At 37.3% G+C, this 23,155-nt stretch overlaps 1 protein-coding gene across 8 annotated transcripts in view; it reads right to left on the bottom strand.

The window, feature by feature from the left end:
• Window positions 1-23,155, bottom strand: part of WDR19 (WD repeat domain 19) — an 84,234-nt gene that overhangs the window by 31,889 nt on the left and 29,190 nt on the right. For all 8 annotated transcript variants that reach the window (XR_004481513.2, XR_007476828.1, XM_004266241.4 and 5 more), the window contains 7 exons: window positions 14,847-14,996; window positions 10,672-10,819; window positions 10,338-10,542; window positions 7,529-7,688; window positions 6,992-7,102; window positions 3,307-3,416; window positions 379-436 (listed from right to left, as the gene is read on the bottom strand). Coding sequence is in view for 6 of the 8 variants with exons in the window: in XM_004266241.4 (XP_004266289.1) it covers window positions 379-436; window positions 3,307-3,416; window positions 6,992-7,102; window positions 7,529-7,688; window positions 10,338-10,542; window positions 10,672-10,819; window positions 14,847-14,996 (942 nt within the window). In the remaining 2 variants the exon portion in view is untranslated. The remainder of the gene's footprint in view (window positions 1-378; window positions 437-3,306; window positions 3,417-6,991; window positions 7,103-7,528; window positions 7,689-10,337; window positions 10,543-10,671; window positions 10,820-14,846; window positions 14,997-23,155) is intronic.

Raw genomic sequence — 23,155 nt, forward strand, 5'->3', positions numbered from 1 at the left:
TTATGGACTGGGAATTCACTTTCAAAGTGGTTACTGAAACTTTTTAAGAGTAAAAGGAACAGCTTTATGAAAATCAATAGCTAGCCTGTAACTGGGAAGGGACAGAAATCATACTCCCAACCTTAATATGAAGCTCATAATTAGGGTGTATGGAAAACATAGCTTTTTCAGACTGATAAAAATATTGTCAACTTCAGTTTTTAAGAGTTCAGGGTTTTAAAATGATTTAACCATATCCTTGCAAAGCTGTTAATAAACTGAAAAAAGGCTCACCTGCTATATATGGAATAAATACAATGCAAATAAGATTATTTTTTAAAGGAAACTAACAACAAACCCAAAGATAATTATGCATATCTTATCTTTATTCAAGGTTACCTTATTATCACCTGTTATTCCTTTCTCATAATGAGCCAAAGCATTTACATAATCACCCCTGAAAAAAAAAATGTGAATTTTAATACACATTCAAGTATCTTATTTACATATGCAAGATTTAAAAGATCATCTGTCACTGAACTGCTTAAGCACATAAAAGGTGTGATATACAACATTTATACATGCATTCTTTCAAGTGCAGTCCATTATTTTGCTACTTTAAAAATAATTATTAAGCTAGATTTTGCTAAGACTGTAAGGTACTAACTTTGCAGTATGCTAGGCATTTTGGGGAAGTACATTAAATTTTATGGGTCACTTTTGCTTAATTATCTCCTTTGGGGCACTAAAGACAATCATGTGACCATAAAAAAGAATGTTTTTTCCAAACACCAAATATTTATAAGTACAATATGTATTAAGAGAATCTGGGTAGAAATGAAGGAAAACACTGGGGATGACAGTATTAAGGGCCCTGGTTCTTATTCTGATTAGAAGTATTATACATGAAATAAATAATACCACTCCCTATTCCCATGACCAATGCTAACATGGATCTGCATATCTAGAAGTCATATTTATTACCTCAATTCATTTTTATTGCTTCGAACAGAATGGACCAGTGATTTACTTAAGATCAATTTGGAGATCCATTGTCCTCTGAGAAATCACCTCCTCCATAATAAATTAATCAGCTCTGAAAATAGCATTATTTGAGCTCTACCTTATCAGCTTAGACCAGTTATTCAACCTCTCTCATCCTCACTCAGTTTCCTCATCTGTTGGTTACAAGGAATTTTCTGGAAGAGAAGCCAATTGAGAACTTTGTTTTGGACAGCCCAGGGCTTCATAGTCAGCAGTGTTCCTAAGTGCGAATTTCTAATACTTGGACCCAATTACATCAACACAGCTAGAGATGTCTCCTGATAGTTCCTCCTTCAGAAGCCTGAGGTTTTCCTTGGGCAAACCCAGTTAGGAGATGCTAAATTAAGACTTTGGAACTCTCACTTTATTTTTATGGTATTTTAGTTCACTCACTTTATTATTATTTTATTTTGGAACTCTCATGTGGATCTAGCTCATTATTCTAGTGCCAGACTGGAGAGCTAAATCCCTCCCACAGGTGACAGACTGGTCCTGCTTTGATCTAATCAATGTCTTGGATGCAGAATAAAACAGACTGATGGAACTGAGCACAGGCCTAGGGCCTTAGCATCAAAATCAGCAGCTGGTGGCTACTGGGATATCGGATGATGATGAGATATACTTAGTTCATTACTATTATCACAAGGGAAAGTCTCCTGATTTTGGGGGCTGGGGTGTGCATCTAGATCAGGGTCCAGGGGTCAGCACAGAAATAGCAGTGAAAGTTTTGGGAATTGGTGGCTTCACGGTGAAGTGTTGAGCAGAAAGGGTTAAAAAATATCAAAAACATCACAGGCTTTCAACTGGCTCAGCTCATCTGACTATAACGAGACAGTTTTTGAGGGTCTGCTACAAAAACTTTGATTCTCCTGAAAGAAGAGACAATGGAAGTTTTCTGGATGGTTCCAGGGCTTACTTTGGTGTTTATCCTCTGACAGGAGATGGTGGGTCATCTCCCAATGTATTGACCCTTTTCTCTTTACTCTAAGACCCAGTCACTCTCAGGACAGACACGGAGGGCCTTGTCCGTTGTGTTATGTACTAAGATTCCTATTTGACCTTTTCAATGTATAGATTAACTGTATAAGAGGCAGAAATGTGCCAAATTTAGATGAAGGTTGACTAAGAAGAAATAAAATCTCCAAAAGTTTTTATTTGCAAAATGGAAAATTTTAAATAAGGTATCTTGGTTAGAAATAAAAGAATACTTTTGATGGAATAATTTCTACAACTATTATCTGTCAAGATTCTCAATGAATCTAAAGTCTATAGAAAACAAAGTGGAACTATATAAAAATGTTGTTTTAAATGCTAGAACCATATTTTCTTTGTTCAAAAAACAGTATTTTTCCCATTTTATAGTTTTTGAAATTGGAATGTATCCTATAATAAATGTCAAAAGAAACTGTCCAGCTGTGATGTAACTGCCATTGCACATATACCTGTGAACTTATATTTGCAAATGAATTATTCATTTTTTGTCTCTGCAGGTATCTGCATTAGTGGCATTAACCATGGCTGAAGGTGAGTTTACAATTGGATCTTGAATGCCTCTAAACTTACACTTTTATGCAGCATTGAAATAAAAATGTATAGTCTGTCAATTAAGACTACTGACAGTTAAGACCATCTAGCAATTAACAGCACTAGAAAATTCTAAATCTCTCAGAATGGATTATGGCATTTTCAAAGGTAGGAAAGATCTGTGAAGCCTATTCATCATGCATCATGAAGGACTATTATTCTAGCACTACATATCCACCTGTGAAAAGTTTCTGGCTTGATTTTCAACATTAACTGTTGAGTTTTTATCTATGTGCAATTCAATTTACAAAAGAAAAAGTACAAATTTAAGCAAATAGAAGTTGTAGAACAAAGCCTGGTATTTTTCACTGTGCCTTGAAATCACGCTGCAAATCCTCAAAGAGGTCAAGGTCATGCACTTAGGTTAAGAAAAGCAGAGTCACCCCAATGTTTATGTGTAACTGTTGTTGGCCGAATGTGATTCAAAATAATATTTAGACTCTAAATATAGAAAAGGCTTAGACCCAAACTTAGACTTTGATGCTGAAAATGCAAGTGGATAAATACATGGATAAGACATCATTAGTTAGAATAAAACTTTTTGGATGTATAATTAATATGGCTTTTTCCACCTAAGAAGCAATTATTAAATCAATGGATTTAATTATTAAATCAATGGCCTTATAGTGAACAGCTGTTTAGAATTGAAGATATTCAATAATTAGATACTGACTGAAACATATAAAGACAAGTACTTACGTGAATTCAAGCTGAATAGCATATTCTTTTGATATAAACGGTATTTGGTCTGGGGCTAAACGCTTTGCCAGTTGTAGAGCACTGTCCCAGTGCTGTAAATCCCTTCTCATCTATTAGGAAGAGAGAGATATTAATTTCAAATAGCAAATTATTCTGCACAGTCACCATATAGTTTTTAATAAAAGTGATTACAGATACTTTTTGTTTAAAAAATGAAACTTGGTCTTTCCAAAGACAATAAATTACTATAGCATACATTCTCAATGCAGGTGACAGAGCCTCCAAAAGGGTGAAAATTGGTTCTTGGAGACCAAAAACATCTTGGCTATTACAATGGTTTGTGGCCCTCCAAAACTCAATCCTAAACAAAATCTTATTCTCTTTAGTAGTTAATTTTTCTCCATAGGAAAAAATTAAATTGAATTAAAATTAATTCAATCAGCTAAATTAAAATTAATATTTCTTCTTAGAGGGGAGATAATAAAGAAAAAGTTGAGAAATACTTTACTATAGGAACTGATGTTATTTTCTGAGAAAATCTGAACCTATATCATGAGATGAATAGTAGCAAACATAAATAAAACGTGAACGTGTCTTTCTCTCTGGCTCCCAAGGTCTTTTATATGTGTCTGGTACATAATTCCACATATAAACTAACCATTAAAGATTAAATCATTAATTTTTTAGAGTTCATTCCTCACTTTATTCACTCTTTGTAAAGAATTAATAATGGCTAACATTTTGTAAGTGTTATTTTCTGCCAGGTACTGTTTTAGGACATTAGCCTATTTACTCTTCACAACTAGGCTTTTTGTAATGAGCTGCTCTTGTGCCCATTTTAGGGATCCAGAAACTGAGGCAAAGAGAGGGAGTTTTGCACACAAAGTCTCATTGTTAGTGTGTGGCAGGGCTGGGCAGTAGGGCTTTGCTTCCAACCTCTTTACTTAGCTAACCTATCAGTCTTCAAAGTGAGGTTAAAGGAACAACAGGGTGCAATCACCTCTTTCCATTGTGAAGCCATCACCTTAAATCCTTTACAAATCCAGCAGCACACAAGTGTCCACAGCTAATGCAGAAGAGCTGGGATGACATCGTTGCCCTCACTCAGTGCAGCCATGTTCCTACTTCAGTGCTTACCAATCCAAGTTCTGAAATTTCCCAGGGTGTCCCCAATGAGCTCAAATAATGTTGTAATATTATCTAATTTTTTCTTAAAACAAAAGTAATTTAGTTCACTTAAAATTTTAAAATGAAAATTTGCTATAGAACAATTTGAAAAGAGAAGTTGTGAAATCAACAGCAAATATGCTTCCCTCTATGTGGTTGTAGAAATGCTGGCTGGGGTGAAATAATGTGAGTGTCAGCAGCCACCATCTCTGTCTTTACAGCCCTTCAGGCACTGTTCCAAAAGACCTAATCTCATAATTAAAACTTTACAACACCCTGTGGGCTAGATATTGTTATCCCTCCTTTAAATGGGATCTAGGGCACAGAGAGATGAAATAACTTGTCCAAGGTTACACAGAGCTGGGATCTGAACCCAGCCACGTCTGACTCTAAAGTCCACGTTCTTAACCACTATTCTACACAGCCACAGCTCTCTCCTTCCTTGCGTTGAACTAGGTCCTTCACTCATTTCTAATCCTTCTCCTGCAACACTCACCTCTGGGAAACTGGTGATGATACACAAGCCTTAACGCCCTCTTCATACACAAGAGAATTTTACATAATAAATAAAAGACAAATGCGCCTCAATTTTCCCATTTGGAAAATAGAGAAAATAATAGTATTATTTCACAGGACTGTTGTGAAGGTTAAATGAATTTAAAATATGTCAATGCTTAAAAAAGTGCCTGGCACATGTGAGCACTCAATAAATGGTGGCTGTTCAGAGATAAACCCATGCACCTACGGTCACCTTATCTTTGATAAAGGAGGCAAGCATATACAATGGAGAAAAGACAGCTTCTTCAATAAGTGGTGCTGGGAAAACTGGACAGCTACATGTAAAAGAATGAAATTAGAACACTCCCTAACACCATACACAAAAATAAACTCAAAATGGGTTAAAGACCTAAATGTAAGGCCAGACACGATAAAACTCTTAGAGGAAAACATAGGAAGAACACTCTTTGACATAAATCACAGCAAGATCCTTTTTGACCCACCTCCTAGAGAAATGGAAATAAAAACAAAAATAAACAAATGGGGCCTAATGAAACTTAAAAGCTTTTGCAAGCAAAGGAAAACATAAACAAGACGAAAAGACAACCCTCAGAATGGGAGAAAATATTTGCAAATGAAGCAACTGACAAAGGACTAATCTCCAAAATTTACAAGCAGCTCATGCAGCTCAATATCAAAAACAGAAACAACCCAATCCAAAAATGGGCAGAAGACCTAAATTGACATTTCTCCAAAGAAGATATAGAGATTGCCAACAAACACATGAAAGGATGCTCAACATCACTAATCATTAGAGAAATGCAAATCAAAACCACAATGAGGTATCACCTCACACCAGTCAGAATGGCCATCATCAAAAAATCTACAAACAATAAATGCTGGAGAGGGTGTGGAGAAAAGGGAACCCTCTTGCACTGTTGTGGGAATGTAAATTGATACAGCCACTATGGAGAACAGTATAGAGGTTCCTTAAAAAACTTAAAATAGAACTACCACATGACCCAGCAATCTCATTACTGGGCATACGCCCTGAGAAAACCATAATTCAAAAAAAGTCATGCACCACAATGTTCATTGCAGCTCTATTTACAATAGCCAGGACATGGAACCAACCTAAGTGTCCATCGACAGATGAATGGATAAAGAAGATGCAGCACATATATACAATGGAATATTATTCAGCAGTAAAAATAAACGAAATTGAGTTATTTGTAGTGAGGTGGATGGACCTAGAGTCTGTCATACAGAGTGAAGTAAGTCAGAAAGAGAAAAACGAATATCGTAACACATATATATGGAATCTAAAAAAAAAAAAAAAAGGTTCTGAAGAACCTAGGGCCAGGACAGGAATAAAGACTCAGACTAGAGAATGGACTTGAGGACACGGGGAGAGGGAAAGGTAAGCTGGCATGAAGTGAGAGAGTGGCATGCACATATATACACTACCAAATGTAAAATAGATAGCTAGTGGGAAGCAGCCGCATAGCACAGGGAGATCAGCTCGGTGCTTTGTGACCACCTAGAGGGGTGGGATAGGGAGGGTGGGAGGGAGACGCAAGAGGGAGGTGATATGGGGATATATGTATATGTATAGCTGATTCACTTTGTTATAAAGCAGAAACTAACACACCATTGTAAAGCAATTATACTCCAATAAAGATGTTAAAAGAAACAAAAAAACAAATACTCTTAAAATAAACATCTTTGTCTATAAAATAAAGAAGAAAGAAAGAAAGAAAGAAATGGTAGTTGTTTTTATTTGTGTGCGTTTTTGTAAGTTACGGAATCTGTCCTCTCTGGACACAGTCTGACTTTAAAATTATTTGGTAATGTTACAATACCATGCCTTTTATGGCTCCACAGAATGCAGAATGAAAATATTTCTAAAGTTAATGAATACTCAGGAATTCTTAAAGCTGAAGTCTGAATTCCAGGAGGGGGAAGGCATGTGGTATCTGTTGCTGAGAGATTTTAACTCTACAAAAGGTGAGAGCCGTACCTCCAGGGCAGCAATGGGACAGCTGGATGCCAGGTACAGGTCCTGAGCCAGGTTGAAATCATTAGTAAACATGGCAAGATGTCCTGCCAAAAGATTGTAGTCCTCTATTCCCTACAAATAAAAGCAGTTTTAATGAGAAGAAATACAAGGGTTTTTTTTTGTTTTGTTTTGGGTTTTTTTTTTTGCGGTATGCGGGCCTCTCATTGCTGTGGCCTCTCCCGTTGCAGAGCACAGGCTCTGGACACGCAGGCTCAGCGGCCATGGCTCACAGGCCCAGCCGCTCCATGGCATATGGGATCTTCCCAGACCGGGGCACGAACCCGTGTCCCCCGCATTGGCAGGCGGACTCTCAACCACTGCGGCACCAGGGAAGCCCAATACAAGGGTTTTTTACTTAAGGACTGTACTTAGGAGGAAGTGGTAGTGGTCTATCAATTAATGTTTATGAGTTAGGTAAGATTAACTGCAGAAATTTTAAATGTTTGACTAAACACCATTTAAATGCTAATCTGATAATTCCCATAAGATGCTGTTTACCTTTATTTGTTCCAAGGACATCACCATGCCAACGTTTCCAATTGTTCGATAAACACGGATTGCAAACTCCACTTCCATGTGGTGTAGACAAGCTCTGGCCAACTCATTCCAGGCAGCATGATCATTCAGAATCTTGCACATTTCCCAAGCATCAGAAAACCTAGCAGTTGAGTACATAAGCTTAATCAGGGAGCTCTATTTGCCCCGTATTAGGCAATTTTCAGATAGTATATAATTTAATGTTATGCCCTAGATAAATTTTGCAGAAACATTTCTTAATCTTTAGTCATTTTCAAGTTATGAAAAGCTACATAAACTTTTCTTCCAGTTTTATGCAGATGTTTTTTCTTGAATTTCTTGAATTAATCTGAATCTATTCTGTATAACCACCTTCCCTCATCAACAACTAATTCTGTTTATTTATTTTTGGTTTACTTCACACACAGATGAAAATTATTTTTGTTCTCACATAATTCTAATAAAATTAGTACTCTATCCCTATAAACTGGGAACTTTAAAACAGAGGTCAGCAAACTATGGCCCACAGCTGCCTGTTTTGGAGAATAAAGTGTGAGTGGAACACAGACACTCACCCGCCCGCTCTTTACGGACTGTCTTGGCTGTGCTTGCACTGCAACAGCTGGCCTAAGTAGGTGTGACAGACCCTATGGCCCTTAACGCCTGAAATACCATCTGGACCATAACAGAAAAAGCTTGCTGACCTCTGGTATAAAACTTAACCATAAATGCCAGTGAGAATTTTTGTGGAACCCCTACGTTAATGAATATGTTACACCTCCCCCTCTATTCACTGATGCATTTTTCCATCCAACACACATTCACTGAGCACCATTATGTGCCAGGAACCAAGACGTAAGGCTCAAATGCAGATCACTGTCCTTTAGGCAGTCATACTTGGGGAAGGTGGAAGAGTCAGGTAAGAAAACAGATGACTATGACACAGTATGACAAAGGTACCGGAGTGCCTACAATATGTGAATCTTTATGCTAAGTGCTTTGTATAAATTCTCTCGCTGGATCACCCTAACGACCCTAGCCACTATGTATTATTATTATTTCTCCTTTAGAGCTGAGGAAAGTGAGGCTTAGAGGCCTTAAAAATCCAGCCCAGGTCACACAGTGGTAAGAGATAACATGTGCTAAACCACTCTGCACACTGGATCCTGGCTCTGAGGCAACACATCGGAAAGGCCCTGACCTAGACTGTCAGTGGTCGGGGCTTCTGGGAAGGCTTCCTGGAGGAGGAGAGCGCTCCACTGTATGGTGAAGAATGAAGAGTTACTATCTACAGAGACAGGGAGGGGCAGCCCAGGATGAAAAAGCAGCTCGTGCCAAGGCAAGAAATCATGAAAAATACTGAATCCAAGCAGTCAGTGCACAGAGAGGAGTGGAGGAGTGGGGACAGATGAGGCTAGTATTAAATCATCATGAACCTAGCATGTCATGCTGAGGTCCCCGAGAAGCAGGGGTTTCTTCCTAAAGAAAACAGGAAGTCACTGGAAGATCTTCACCAGGGAAATGACAGGATCAGATTCACATTTTCCAAAGTGTGTAGAGAATAGATTAGATGAGGCTACCATAAGAGAGAGCAGTCAGGAGTGGTTCCGCTATACACTACTCCACGTGAGGGCCTGAGTTAAGGTGGGGGAATAGCAGAGGACAAAAGGACCTGGTGTATGTGTGTGTGGGGTGTGTGTCTGTGTGTGTGAGGGTGTGTGTGTGTGTGAGGGTATGTGTGTGCGTGAGGGTGTGAGTGTGAACGTGTGTGTGAAGCTGTGTGTGTGTGTGTGAGGGTGTGCATGTGAGGGGGTGTGTGTGAGGGGGTGTGTGTGAGGGTGTATGTGAGAGGGTGAGTGGGTGTGAGGGTGTGTGTGTGAGGATGTGTGAGTGTGTGTGAGGGTGTGTGTGTGAGCATGTGAGGGTGTATGTGAGAGGGTGTGTGTGAGGGTGTGTGTGTGAGCGTGTGTGTGTGAAGGTGTGTGTGAGGGTGTGTGTGTGTGAGGGGTGTGTGTGTGAGCATGTGTGTGTGAAGGTGTGTGTGTGTGAGGGTGTTTGTGTGTGAGAGGGTGTGTGTGTGAGGGTGTGTGTGTGTGCGTGTGTGGGTGGGTGGTAGGGCATGTGTACAATGTGATTAGGGCAGCGGGGGAGGCTGGGGAAGATGATGAGGCAACTTTGAGGAACTCATGGACTCCCAACTACCTATGACTGGGAGGCAGTGGTAAACAGAGGTTTAAGTCAAGGATGCACATTTTGGAGTCAGCCTCGTATAGATGGTACTGAAACCATCTTTGAGGAGATTCACTCTGGAAGAATAATTAGAGTGAGAAGAGAAGAAAGGAGCTCAAGGGACCCTGAGGAAGAGCAACATTTAAGAGATGGTGAGAAGAATCAGAACCACAAAGAAATTCACAGTGGCCCTAAGAGGTGAGAGGAAAAAGCAGGAAAAGGAAATCTTAAGTAAGGTAAAATCAAACTTTGTTATGATGAAATTAAGAGTGTTGAAATAATTACGTTTATTAGAATTTCACAATAACTGTGCTATTTGGGTGATGGGAAACCTTTTTGTTCTGAAGGGCTTTTCTTGGAATAAAGCACTGATAGTGTTGTACAAAAGTACTTCCCTTAGAATTTATATACATTCTCATATCCATCATCTTATCTGAGCCTCACAATAATCCTGTGAAGTAAATGAGGTAAATACTATTACCGCTAACTATTTTAATAGAAGTTGACCTTTAAAATCACAAAAGCAAATGAGAGGCCCCACGAGAAGTATTTAAAACCATACCTCTTTAGCATTAAAGTCTGCGTCAGCATCTGCCTCAGATCATTAAGCTCCACATCTTTTAAACTGTGGAGGAAGCTGTGGGTGCTAAGGTAGATGTTGTTTATTTTTCCACTCTGTGTCTGGCAGGTCAACTCTCCGTTATATAACAGCAAAGGTTTATGACAGAAGGGAACTTTGGTGCCACCAGCCAAAACGACCTTGGATCCTATATTATAAAACAGACATCTTAATGCTGAAAGCTAATACTCAGCACACACATCAGAAAGGAATGTTTTAATTTCACTGCAATGGAAATGTATTTCTCAGTAAATGTACAAAAAAAGTGATTAAGTACCTTGTATAGTGTCCTTGTGAAAGACATAAGTGTACACCTTATCATCATCGTAGGCAATAAACACACCTTTATCCATTGGCCAGTTTTCCCAAAGAACACCTTTAATGGTTGGTGAAAAATCTGGAATCTCATAGGTAGCATCATTAACCTACAAAATAAGGATTTACAGATTTGCCCCAGGTCTGCACTTAAACCACTATCATTTGCCTTGGTAGGAAGGAGCCTGTCTACAGCCTTAGCTGGCAAAGCTTAGCAACCCACATTCAACTCAGCAACATCCCAAGATAAAGGAAGAAAAGTTTCTTTTCCCGTTCCTAGAGGTCTGGCTTGAAAAAAACCTGTAGTTATATGGAAAATCAAGGATTTTATCTAAAATTTGGTGAATTTGCAGGAAAAACTACAAGTCTGGACACAAAACTTCAGGTTAAGAAAAAAAGTTGAAGTTGCTCAAGATGATGGAAATTTAAACTATGAACACACCTGTGCTTAGAAAATTTTCAATAGTACTGGGTACAGAAATGCTCCAACTAGAGAAGAAACAAATTAATTTGTATATGATTTGAGATTTAAATAAATTACACTCAGTATGTTTTATTTCAAAAACTTCTCTACAGCGCAATTCCAACAAACATAAACTGTAGTTACAGTAATATAAGCTATTAAAAAAAAAATCAGTCCACATATTCCGATTCCACATATTCCTCAGGCAGATAGGCTTATATATATCCTCAATGTGAAGCTAAGAAACACCTGCCTCCTCTCTAATCTATCTTCCTCTCAAAATAAGAATGAAATATAAAATTCCTATAGATAATAATAACTAATATTATACAGCCATACAATACAGTACGGCCACTATTTAATATCCACATGTGGCTCTTAAGCACTGAAATGTGTCTAGTCCAAATTGGGATGTGGGTAAGTGTAAACTACCCACCAGATCTCAAGGAGTTAGTATGAAAAAAAGAGTGTAAAACATCTCATTAATAATTTTTATGTTGATTACATACTGAAATGATAATATTGGGTTAAATTAAAAAATTATTAAAATTAATTTCACCTGTTTCTTTTTACCTGTTTTAAAAAATGTGACTAGTAGAAAATTTAAAATTATGTATGTAGTTCAAATTACATTTCTATTGGATAGTGTTGCTTACCAAGAAGTGTACTTATATTTAATTATACTTATTGTACTTATATTTACTTAATTTACCTTATAAATTACTTTTTGTAAATTATACTTACTGAATTTAATATATAGAATTACTTTAAGATATGTAAGTATATATATAATTTAATATATTGAATTCTAATCTCTTACTCTGTAAGACAGATTCTATTATGCCCATTTTGCAGATGAAGAAACAGGCACACAGAAATCTGCCCAAAGTCACACAGCTAATATGCTGAAGAGTCAGGATTTGAACCAGGCAGTCTGGCTCCAGTCTATGCTTCTAGCCACTATGTCATACTGACCCTCAGTTTGTAAGGATGAGCACACCAGTGCTAGATGGTAGAAATGTTTTAAAGGGGGTAACCATTTGTTAAATGCTTACTATGTGGCAGATGCTGTACTGAAAGCTTTATGTGCATTATCCCATTTAATTTTTATACAATCTACAAAGTAGGTACTGGAACCATTTTCATTTTACAGATGCGGAAACTGGGAATCCAATCAAAGTGAGAGCCCTGGAGGAAGCTGGCCTAGTCTCACACCACTGATACCATGTGCTGACTGTGTGACCTTGGACAAGTGACTTACCTTTTCTATGCCTTAATTTCTCCACCTGTAAAAGGGTAAGATAGGAGTATTGATCTCTGGGGCTGCTTTAAGGATTACAAGAAATCCCTGATATTTGTACAGCATACTCAGCATGGAAATATTAGTTGTCATTATTACTAATCTCAAATCCAGGTTTGTCTGTCTGCCCATGCACTAAACTACTATACTCTACTGCCTCTGTTTATGAACTTCCTACAGTATATCACAAGTCAGCCTTTATGGGTATATAGGGAGTGATGGGGTGCAAGGTTTTCATTAGGGCACATGTAAGAAAAAAGCCATCTCTCTCAACTCTAATGTATGACAGGAGTCACTTCCTTGCCATCCACACAGTGAGGGAAAAGAGGTTGAATAAATGTACACATGAAGAGAAATTGCGAGTATATATGGGAATTTTAAAGAGGAATAGTTGTGGTTTGAATTATTATATACTTTCATATATGTACATCACAGAAGCAATGTTTTTCTCACTTTGAAGTTGGATGAAAAAGTAAGCTGCAATACTAGCACACTATGACAGGGTGAGTGTTAAAAAAAAACAAAAACAAAAACAGCACAGCACTCTGGTCAAGAGTCCAAGGGCCTTAGCATAGCTTCCTCTTGTGTCTGAGGTGTGGGGAGGCTCTGCACCACAAGCTCTCCTTTCCCTTCCCTGCCAGGCTGGCCTTACTCCTAGGCAAGACTGGATATTATTTAAAAGAGGGACTGCTCCTGTGGGTACCACACGCCCCTCGGATATCTTATCCAACAACCTAAAACTCTAACCTACCAGTGAGACCCTAACTTGGAAAGAAGTTCACACCCAACCCCATGTTGGGTTAGGGAGGGGCTATGCCCTCGTGGAGTCATTCTTTTGTGCGGATTTGTTTCACCAGGGTTTTTGTTTTTAACTTAGCTGAGTTTCAGGTTAGACTGGGAAAAGGGATTGGGGATGAGCAGCAACAGGTGACAAAATTCTGGAATGTGAGGGTTTTAAGTTGTGATAAAGAGGTAAAGAGGGCAGAGCTTTAACTAACCCCTGCTAAATAGCTACCCTATGCCTGATAATATGTTTGGAAAAATCAGCTCACTGAAACCTCATCCCAACCCCAGGAAGGAGGTCACACTAGCCTCTTTGACAGAAATTATCAAGGAAAGGAGAACTGTAAAAGGAGAAAGAAAAGAGCATCAACTTGTTCGGGACAAGTCTTACCCCTGGCCCTTCTCCGAGCCATCAGACCCCACTTCTCACTCTCAGTCCTGTCAGATGCCTGCTGCACCCTGCTACCCTCTTGTGCACCCTGTCTAAACAGCAGACTCCACCTGGGGTGAACCCACATAGGAAGCAAGGCAGCTTAACTCCGTATACCCTGTTCCAGAAAGGAAATCTCTACAGATTGAATTTCCTTATTAAGTAGAGGGAATGCAAGGTCATCTTTTTATTTAGGTCATTTTTCCTCATTTGTTTTGTGATCGAGAAATGGGTTGAATAAGAACTAGAATATTAGGAATTTGGCATAAATAATTCAGACACCCATGGAAACCTGTTACATTTGTCAAAGAAAGAAAAGAGAAAGAAAAAAAATGAAGGGAAGATAAAGAAAGGAAGGGAGGAGAGGAAGAGAGAGACAGAAATGGAAGGAAGAAAGTCTTTATATCTAGGAGAGTGTATTGTGAGGGGAGAGCTGTCTTCATTGAATCATGTCTTCGCTGTGGTGAAGCACAGATGCCTAGGGAACAGTTATTAAGGGTGGGTCTAAGAGCAGCTGTAGGCTGTGTGAACTGTGACCAGCAACATACAAATCATTAACTGGATATCAAAAATAAATGAAAAATTCAAGTATAGTAGATAATGTAAAAACACAACATCTCCTTTATCTAAATCTATTCTCAAAAAAGTTAAGGATGTTTAAAAGTAAGAGTAACTAAGTCTAAAAATGGGTTCATCTGTTTTCAATCACCTAATACAAAAATAACTTTCCTTTATGTTCAGGATCTTTAAGGGAAGAGGAAAATCAACTGAGGTGGACAAAAAGGACAGAGAACAGTCCCTGCCCTCTGAAGCTACTGCATTTCTAGAGAGAAAACTCATGTACCTGAAGATACACTGTAATACTGTGCAGTAAATAAGGTTAAAAATGGTGCAGAATATAACAACTATTCTTTCCACTAAAAAATCTCTCTGAAGATTTTTAACACTGAAAAATGGCAAAATAATGGAAAAACTTTTCTTGATATAAATAGTCATGAAAACGGATCACAAACATATCACAAATATGATAACAAAGTACTACAATCCTTGGCAAGGTTTAAGAGAAAATGATCTTATATATGGAATATATTTTAAAAACACTTTTTTCTTCATATGTTGCATTTTTTAAAGACAAGCATTTGAAAACTTTTCTTGACTTACTGGACAGTAGACATATCCATCACTTTTTTCATCAATGAAAACTAATCTGGTCCCATTTGGGTCAGGAAAAATCTTTTTCACACTGACAGGATGTCGATAATCATTAACAAATTGCCAATCTTCAATGTAGAAATACTGAATGACACCAGTCTAAAAAAATACAGTCATAGAAATAAAAGGTTGTCAAGAAGATACAGACTTTCAGCATTTATGTTAAACATATTTCCTAACTTAAAGAAAAAAAATGTCGTATTTTTGATCAAGGAAGAATTTAAGAATAATATTTACTATATAAGCCAAGTACAGACCCAAGAAAATAAGTAAAATGAAAATGCACATGTGATTAAACAGTCTATTAATTCTAACATTCTTAGTGATATTAAAGCTTAATTGATTTTTCAGATTTTCCACTTGCAAGAAATACCCTTATTGTTTAAGAGTGACTTTCAAGTCATGTTACTTTAAATATTTTTGCTGTTAATAGATAAATTAGAAAATTAAGTTTAAAATAAAAAATAAACCAAAACCCACCAGATACAATCAATTGTAGTTCTATGTTAGCAAAGAACATGTAGACATCTAAATTTAAAAATATATCATTTACAATCACTCAAAAAAATTAAATACTTAGGTGTAAATTCAACAAAGCATGCATAGGATTTGTGTGCTGAAAACTAAAAAACACTAATGAAAGAATTAAAGAACATTTGAATAAATGGAGAGGTGTACTGTATTCATGGATTGGTGTCATAGTAAACATGTTACTTCTCCTGAACTTATATATAAGTTCAATATAATTCCAACAAAAATCTCAACAAGATTTTTTTGTAGACGCAGACAAGATTATTCTAAAATTTATATGGACCGGCAAAGGAACTACAATAGCTAAAACAGTTTTGAAAAAATATAGTGGGAAAATTAGTATATTAAATTTCAAGACTTTTTTTTATAGCTACAGCCATCAAGATTCTGTAGTATTGGTGGAGGGATAGACACATAGATCATTGGAATACACCAGAAAAGCCAGATTATTTGTTACCAGGGATTAAGGATGAGGTGGGGGCAGGAGGAAAGTGGATGTGGAGATAAAACAGCAACATGAAGGATCCTTGTAGTGACAGAATTGTTCTGTATCTTGACTATTAATGTCAATACCCTGGTTGTGATATGCAATGTAATATTACCATTGGGGGAAACTAGGAAAAGGGTTTATTAAGATCTCTCTGTATTGTTTCTTACAACTTCATGTGAATCTATGATGATCTCAAAATAAAAAGTTTAATTGAAATAAAAACACATAATAATATCTTAGATTTCTATTCAGGGCAAGATGGAATAACAGACGTGATTTAACTTTCCCACCCAAAATGACCAAAAATAACAGACAAAATACATGAAAAAAGTTTTTTTTTTTTTTTTTGCAGTATGCGGGCCTCTCACTGTTGTGGCCTCTCCCACTGCGGAGCACAGGCTCCCGACGCGCAGGCTCAGCGGCCGTGACTCACGGGCCCAGCCGCTCCGCAGCACGCGGGATCCTCCCGCACCGGGGCACGAACCCGCGTCCCCTGCATCGGCAGGCGGACTCTCAACCACTGCGCCACCAGGGAAGCCCGAAAAAACAGTTTTTAAGATATTGGAATAAGGCAACAAAGGACAGTGATCTCTGAGTGATGGGAAACAAACAAGGTAAGTCCTGTGAATGCTCCAGCTTTCGCCTTGAGAGAGTTTTCAAGCTGTGGCAAAGGGAGGGAAAATGCAGGTGGAGCGTGATTCCCTGAGGTGAGGAGATAGAGCTGAGAATCAGTGGGGGCAAGGAAGGAGGCGGCTAGACTTTGTAGGGTATAGTACTAGAGAGGAGAAAGCTGCACTGAGAGAGAACCTTGGAGATCTTCAGAGGGTCTACCTTGAGTCTTCAGCAGAGAACTAATCACTGCATAAATATGAGAAAACTGCTGAAGCCAGGAAAAAGAACCATCCAAAAGGATGAGCGTGAACAGTGACTGGCACTCACACAGGACTGGGAAGAGTGACTGTTTCCAACAGCCAGATTGGAAAACATAATTCATGGGATATTGGGTAGAGTATTCAGGAAGATCTCGCTTCAAAAGTGGGAAGTAATCAGCTGTAGACTAAGCAGTGTTTCACATCTACCTAACAAATCACAAAATCAGACTCAAAAGGGTCAAACTGTTTCCAAGCAAATTAACTGCATTCAGAACAGAGCTGAAGAGTATTTTTAGGAATACAAAAACATCCAGCACCCCAAAAGGTAAAAGTACCATGAGTGCAAAGAAGTAGGAAAACATAACCCATATTAAGGAGAATAACTGATCAATCAAAACTGACCCGGATATTAGAATTGGCAGACAATATAACTACAACAGTTAATATCACTGCATGGCATATGTTTAAAAAGGTAACCGGAGACATGGAAGATACAAAAACAGACTCTAATATATCTTCTGCAGGTGAGCTACCATGTCTGAAATGAAAAATACGATGGATGAAACTACTGGCAGATTAAACATGACAGAAAAAAAGGCTAGTGACCTTGAAATACAGCAGTAGAAATTATCCAAAATGAAACTGAGAAAAAAAGAATAAAAAAATTTAAAGAGCATCAACTGCGGGATAATTTAAAGTGGTTTAATATATGTATAATTGGAGTTTCTGAAATTGGAATGCAAACAGAGGGAGAAAAAAATATTTGAAGAAATAATGGTTGAAAATATTCCAAATTTTATTAAAACTATAAACCCTTGGATTCAACAACCTCAAGCACAAGAAATATGAAGAAACTTACATCAAGACAGATCACAATCAACTTGCTCAAAACCAGTGATAAAGTATTAAAAGAAGCCAGAGGAAAAAGACAGCTTACACACAGAGGAAAAAAGATAAAGATGACCGATTTCTTATTAGAAATAATGCAGGCCAGAAGACAGAGGAGCAACATCTTTAAAGTACTGAAAGAAAAAACTGTCAACCTACAATTCTATATCTAGCAAAAATAGTTTTCAAAAATGCAGGTGAAATAAAGATGTTTTCAGACACGAAAGCAAAAGAATTCATCACCAGCAGACCAGCACTACAAACAGTGATAAAGGAAGTCCTTTAGTGGAAGGAAAATGATACCAGCTGGAACTATGGATCCACATAATAGAATGAAGGGCACCAAAAATGGTAACTATATGGAGAAATATATAAGATATTTTTAATTATGTAAATCTCTTAATTGATTGTTTAAACAAAACTAATATCAGTGTATTATGGGGTTTATGACACCTGCAAAAGTAAAATGTATGACAGCAACAGCAGAGGTAGGAGGGGACACATACTATTCTAATAAATGAACTTATACTATTCTCTATACCTTACAAGGTATAATGTCACTTGAAGGTAGCCTGTGATAAATTAAGGATGTATACCACAAAACCTAAAACAACCACTAAAATAAGAGTTGTAGCTAATAAGGTCAATGAATGAGATAAAATTGAATAGTAAAAAATACACAATCCAAAAGAAGGCAAAAGAAGAGGAAAAAGGCAACAAAGAAGAGATGGGACAAATAAACAGCGAGATGGTAGATCGAACCTAAACACAGAGATAATCTCATTAAATTCAAAAGTCTAAACAACATAATTGGACTTCCCTGGTGGCGCAGTGGTTAAGGATCCACCTGCCAATGCAGGGGACATGGGTTCAAGCCCTGGTCCAGGAAGATCCCACATGCCGTGGTGCAACTAAGCCCATGTGCCACAACTACTGAGCCTGAGTTCTAGGGCCCGCGAGCCACAACTACTGAGCCCATGTGCAACAAATACTGAAGCCCGCATGCCTAGAGCCCATGCTCTGCAACAAGAGAAGCCACCGCAATGAGGAGCCCACGCACTGCAACGAAGAATAGCCCCCACTCGCTGCAGCTAGAGAAAGTCCACGTGCAGCAACAAAGACCCAACACAGCCAAAAATAAATAAATAAATAAATTTATAAAAAAATAAACACTGTAATTAAAAGGCAGAGTTTGTCAAATTGTGAGAATTAATATGGTGCCTACAAGAAAAATATTTTACATATAAAGACACAAATGGTTAAAAATAAAAGAATGGAAAAATATATACCAGGGTAACATTCTAAAAAACTAGAATGGCTATATTAATATCAGGCAAAATCAATTCCAGAGCAAAGACTATTGCCAGGGATAAAAAGGGTCATTTCAAAATGATAAAGGGGCTAATTTATGAAGAGAACATAACCATCCTAAATGGTTATGTACCTAATAACAGAGCTTCAATACACATAAAAAAAAAATTGACAGAACTGCAAAGAGAAATAGACAGATCCACAATTGTAATCTGAGTTTTCAATACCATTTTCTCAATAATTGACAGAACAAGTATATATAAAGTTGCAGAAGTCTTGAACATCATCAACCACCTTGATCTGACATTCTAGAACAGCATATCCTTTCCAAATACACAAGAACATTTACCAAGATAGATCACACTCTGTACCATAAATTAAGTCCCACAAATTTAAAAGGATTTAAGTCATACAAAGTATGTTCACTGACCATAACAGAACTAAATCAGAAACCAATAACAGAAAGATCTCTGTAAAATCTCGATTGTTAGAAAACTAAACACCAGACTTCTAAATAACCCATGAATCAGAGAAGAAATTAAAAGAGAAATTGTAAAACATTTTGAACTGAATAAAAATAAAACACAACATATCAGAATTTGCGGGATGTTGCTAAGATAGTACTTAGGGGAAAATGTCTAGCACTAAGGGAGTATATTAGAAAAGAATTGTCTCAACTCAATGAACTCAGCTTCCATCTTAAGAAACTAGAAAAAGAACAAATTAAAGCCAAAATAAGCAGGAGAAAGGAAATGAAGATCAGAGCAGAAATCAATGAAACAGAAAACAGAAAACAACAGAGAAAAATCAATGAAACAAAAAAGTTGTATTCTCCTAAAAGATTGATAAAACAAAACTGATAAACCTCCAGGCACACCAATCAGGAAAAATGACACAAATTACCCAAATCAGGAAAGAAACAGGTGATATTACTACAGATTCTACAAATATTTAAAAGGATAATAAGGAATATTATGAATCATTTTATGCCTATACATTTGATAATTTAGATAAATGGACAAATTCCTTGAAAAACACAAACTACCAAAGCTCACTCATGGAAAAAACAGATAACCCAAATATTTTGATATTGATTATAGGAATTAAATTTATAGTTTAAAACCTTCCCATAAAAAAACTCCAGGCCTAGAAGGCTTCGTAGGAAAACAGCTCCACCATGGCACCTGGCTACTTTGCAATGCCACAGAGTCAAGGCTCAACTGTAGTCTGACCCATGTCTTGGCAGAATCCTCTGTTATCTTACAAGGAACATGGTGAGATGGGGACTCTTGTGAAAATCTGTCACTGAGTCATTTCTCATCCACCTCTCTGTCTTGTGGGAGACTTCCATGAGGAATTTCTCAGCTGCTTCCCTGGTTCCAATGATGTCCAATTCATCTTGGATTGTCCAATTCATCTTCCTTAGTGTATAGCTGCAGAATATAAACTGCTTAGTTGTAGCAGAGTTGAGTCCTCCACCACAGAGGACATAGAAGAGCATCTGACCCCTTCGGTTTGGTATTATCCTGTGGCACTAAGGATGTGGGGAGCTCTAATAACATGATCTTGCCTTTGCTGTATACATCTATTTGGGACTGCTTCCTCCTTACCAGCTGAATCTATGGAAGTGCAGCAAGCCAACCTAGCAGGTACTACTCAACTGCTGCTAGGAACTGCCTGATCACCCAGTAGGCTTCACTGGCACATTCTTTCAAACATTTAAGCAAAAAACAAACAAAAAACAAAACACTAATTCTAATCAACCCTTCCAGAAAATTGAAGATGACTAACTCATTCTATGATCATTAGCCTGAAACTAAAATCAGACAAAGGCATCATAGGAAAAGAAAACAGCAGACCAATGTCCCTCATGTACATAGATACAAAGATTTGAAATAAAACTTTAGTAAATGAATTCAACAATGTATAAAAAGAAGAATACATCATGATCAAGCAGGGGTTATCCCAGGAATGCTGGGTTGGCTTAACACTAGAAAATTAATTAATATAATCCACAAATTATAAACAAACTAAAAAAGAAAACCCACGTGATCATTTCGATAGATGGAGAAAAAGCATTTGATAAAATCCAACATCCACAGAAATTCTTAGTAAACTAGGAATAGAAGAAAACTTCTTCAACCTGATAACAGGAATCTGTAAAAGACCTACAGCTAACATCATACTTAATGGTCAAGAACAAGACGAAGACATCTACTCTCATTGCTTCTATCCAACAATATATTGGAATAGAAGGCAGACTGAAAAGGAAGAAGTAAAATTATCTTTATTAGCAGATGACATGATCATCTATATAGAAAATCCAATGGAATCTACCAAAAAAAACGCTACTAGAACTAGTGAGTTTAGCTAGGTTTCAGGATACAAGATGAATATACAAAAGTCAGTTGCATGTCTATATGCTAGAAATGAATAATCAGAAATCGAAATAAAAAAGCAATACCATGTATAGGAGTACCCAAAATACGAAATACTTAGGTATAAATCTGAAACAAGATGTGAAAGACTTGTACACAGAAAACTCCAAAACACTGCTAAAAGAAATTTAAAAAAATCTAAATAAATGAAGATATATATCTTGTTCCTTGGTGGGAAGACTCAATATTGTTATGATGGCAGTTGATCTGTAAGTTCAACAATGATCCCAATAAAAATACCAGCAGGCTTTTTGTAAAACTGGACAAACTTATTGTAAAATTTAACTGGGAATACAAAAAACTGAGAATAGCCAAAACAACTTTGAAAAGGAAACACAAAAGTTAGAGGACTAACACCACCTGATTTCAAGACTTATTATAAAGCTACAGTAATCAAAACAGTGTGATACTGATGTAAAGACAGATAAACAGATCAAGAGAATGAACAGAGAGTCCAGAAAAAGATCTGTGCATTTATGGACAATTGATTTTTGACAAAAGTACAAAATCGACTCAACAGAATAATAGTGTTTTCAACAAATGTTGCTGGAACAACCGAATAGCTATATGCAGGGAAAAAAACCCACAATACTTTGATCCATATCTCACAGCATAAACAAAAATTAACTCAAAATGGATCACAGACCTCAATGTGAAACATAAAAGTTGAAAGCTTCTAGAAGAAAACATAAGAGAAAAACTTTGTGACCTTGGGTTAGGCAAAAATTTCTTCGATATGACACCCAAAGCAAAACCTATAAAAAAATTAATTGATAAACTGGACCCGGTCAAAAATTTTTTAATTCTCCTCTTTGAAAGACACTGTTAAGAGACTGAAAAGAAAACTCACGCACTGGGTGGAAAATACTTGCGAAGCACACATCCGATAAAGGACTTGAATCCAAAATGTGTGAAGAACCGTCAAAGCTCAATAAGAAAACAAACAATCCAATTAAGAAATGGTCAAGAGCTTCCCTGGTGGCGCAGTGGTTAAGAATTCGCCTGCCAATGCAGGGCACACAGGCTCAAGCCCTGGTCTGAGAAGATCCCACATGCCACGGAGCAACTAAGCCTGTGTGCCACAACTACTGAGCCTGCGCTCTAGAGACCGCAAACCACAACTACTGAGCCCATGTGCAACAACTACTGAAGCCTGCGTGCCTAGAGCCTGTGCTCTGCAACAAGAAGCCCATGCACCACAACGAAGAGTAGCCCCTGCTCGCTGCAACTACAGAAAGCCCGCGCGCAGCAACAAAGACCCAATGCAGCCAAAAATAAATAAGTAAATTAAAAAAAAAAAAGAAATGGTCAAAAAACTTGGACACTTCACCAAAGATATACAGCTAGCAAATAAGCATATGAAAAGATGTTCTACATCATTAGTCCGTTAGTGAAATGCAAATTAAAATCATAATGAGGTATCGCTACACACTTATTAGAGTGGCTAAAATGTAAAAGACCGATCATATCAAGTGTTAGTGAGGATGTAGAGGAATTGGAGCACTCATACACTGTTGATGGGAATGTAAAATGGTACAACCAATTAATTTAGAAAAGAGTCTGTCAGTTTCTTAAAAGGTTAAACATACACTTGCTATATGACATATCATTCTACTTCTAGGCATTTATCCAAGAGAAAAGAAAGCATATGTCTATACAAAGACTTGAACACAAATTTGTTTATAGCAGCTTTATTTGTAAATATTCCAAACTGGAAGTAACACCAAT

Source organism: Orcinus orca, chromosome 4 (genome assembly GCF_937001465.1).
Source record: "Orcinus orca chromosome 4, mOrcOrc1.1, whole genome shotgun sequence".
Taxonomy (NCBI): domain Eukaryota; kingdom Metazoa; phylum Chordata; class Mammalia; order Artiodactyla; family Delphinidae; genus Orcinus; species Orcinus orca.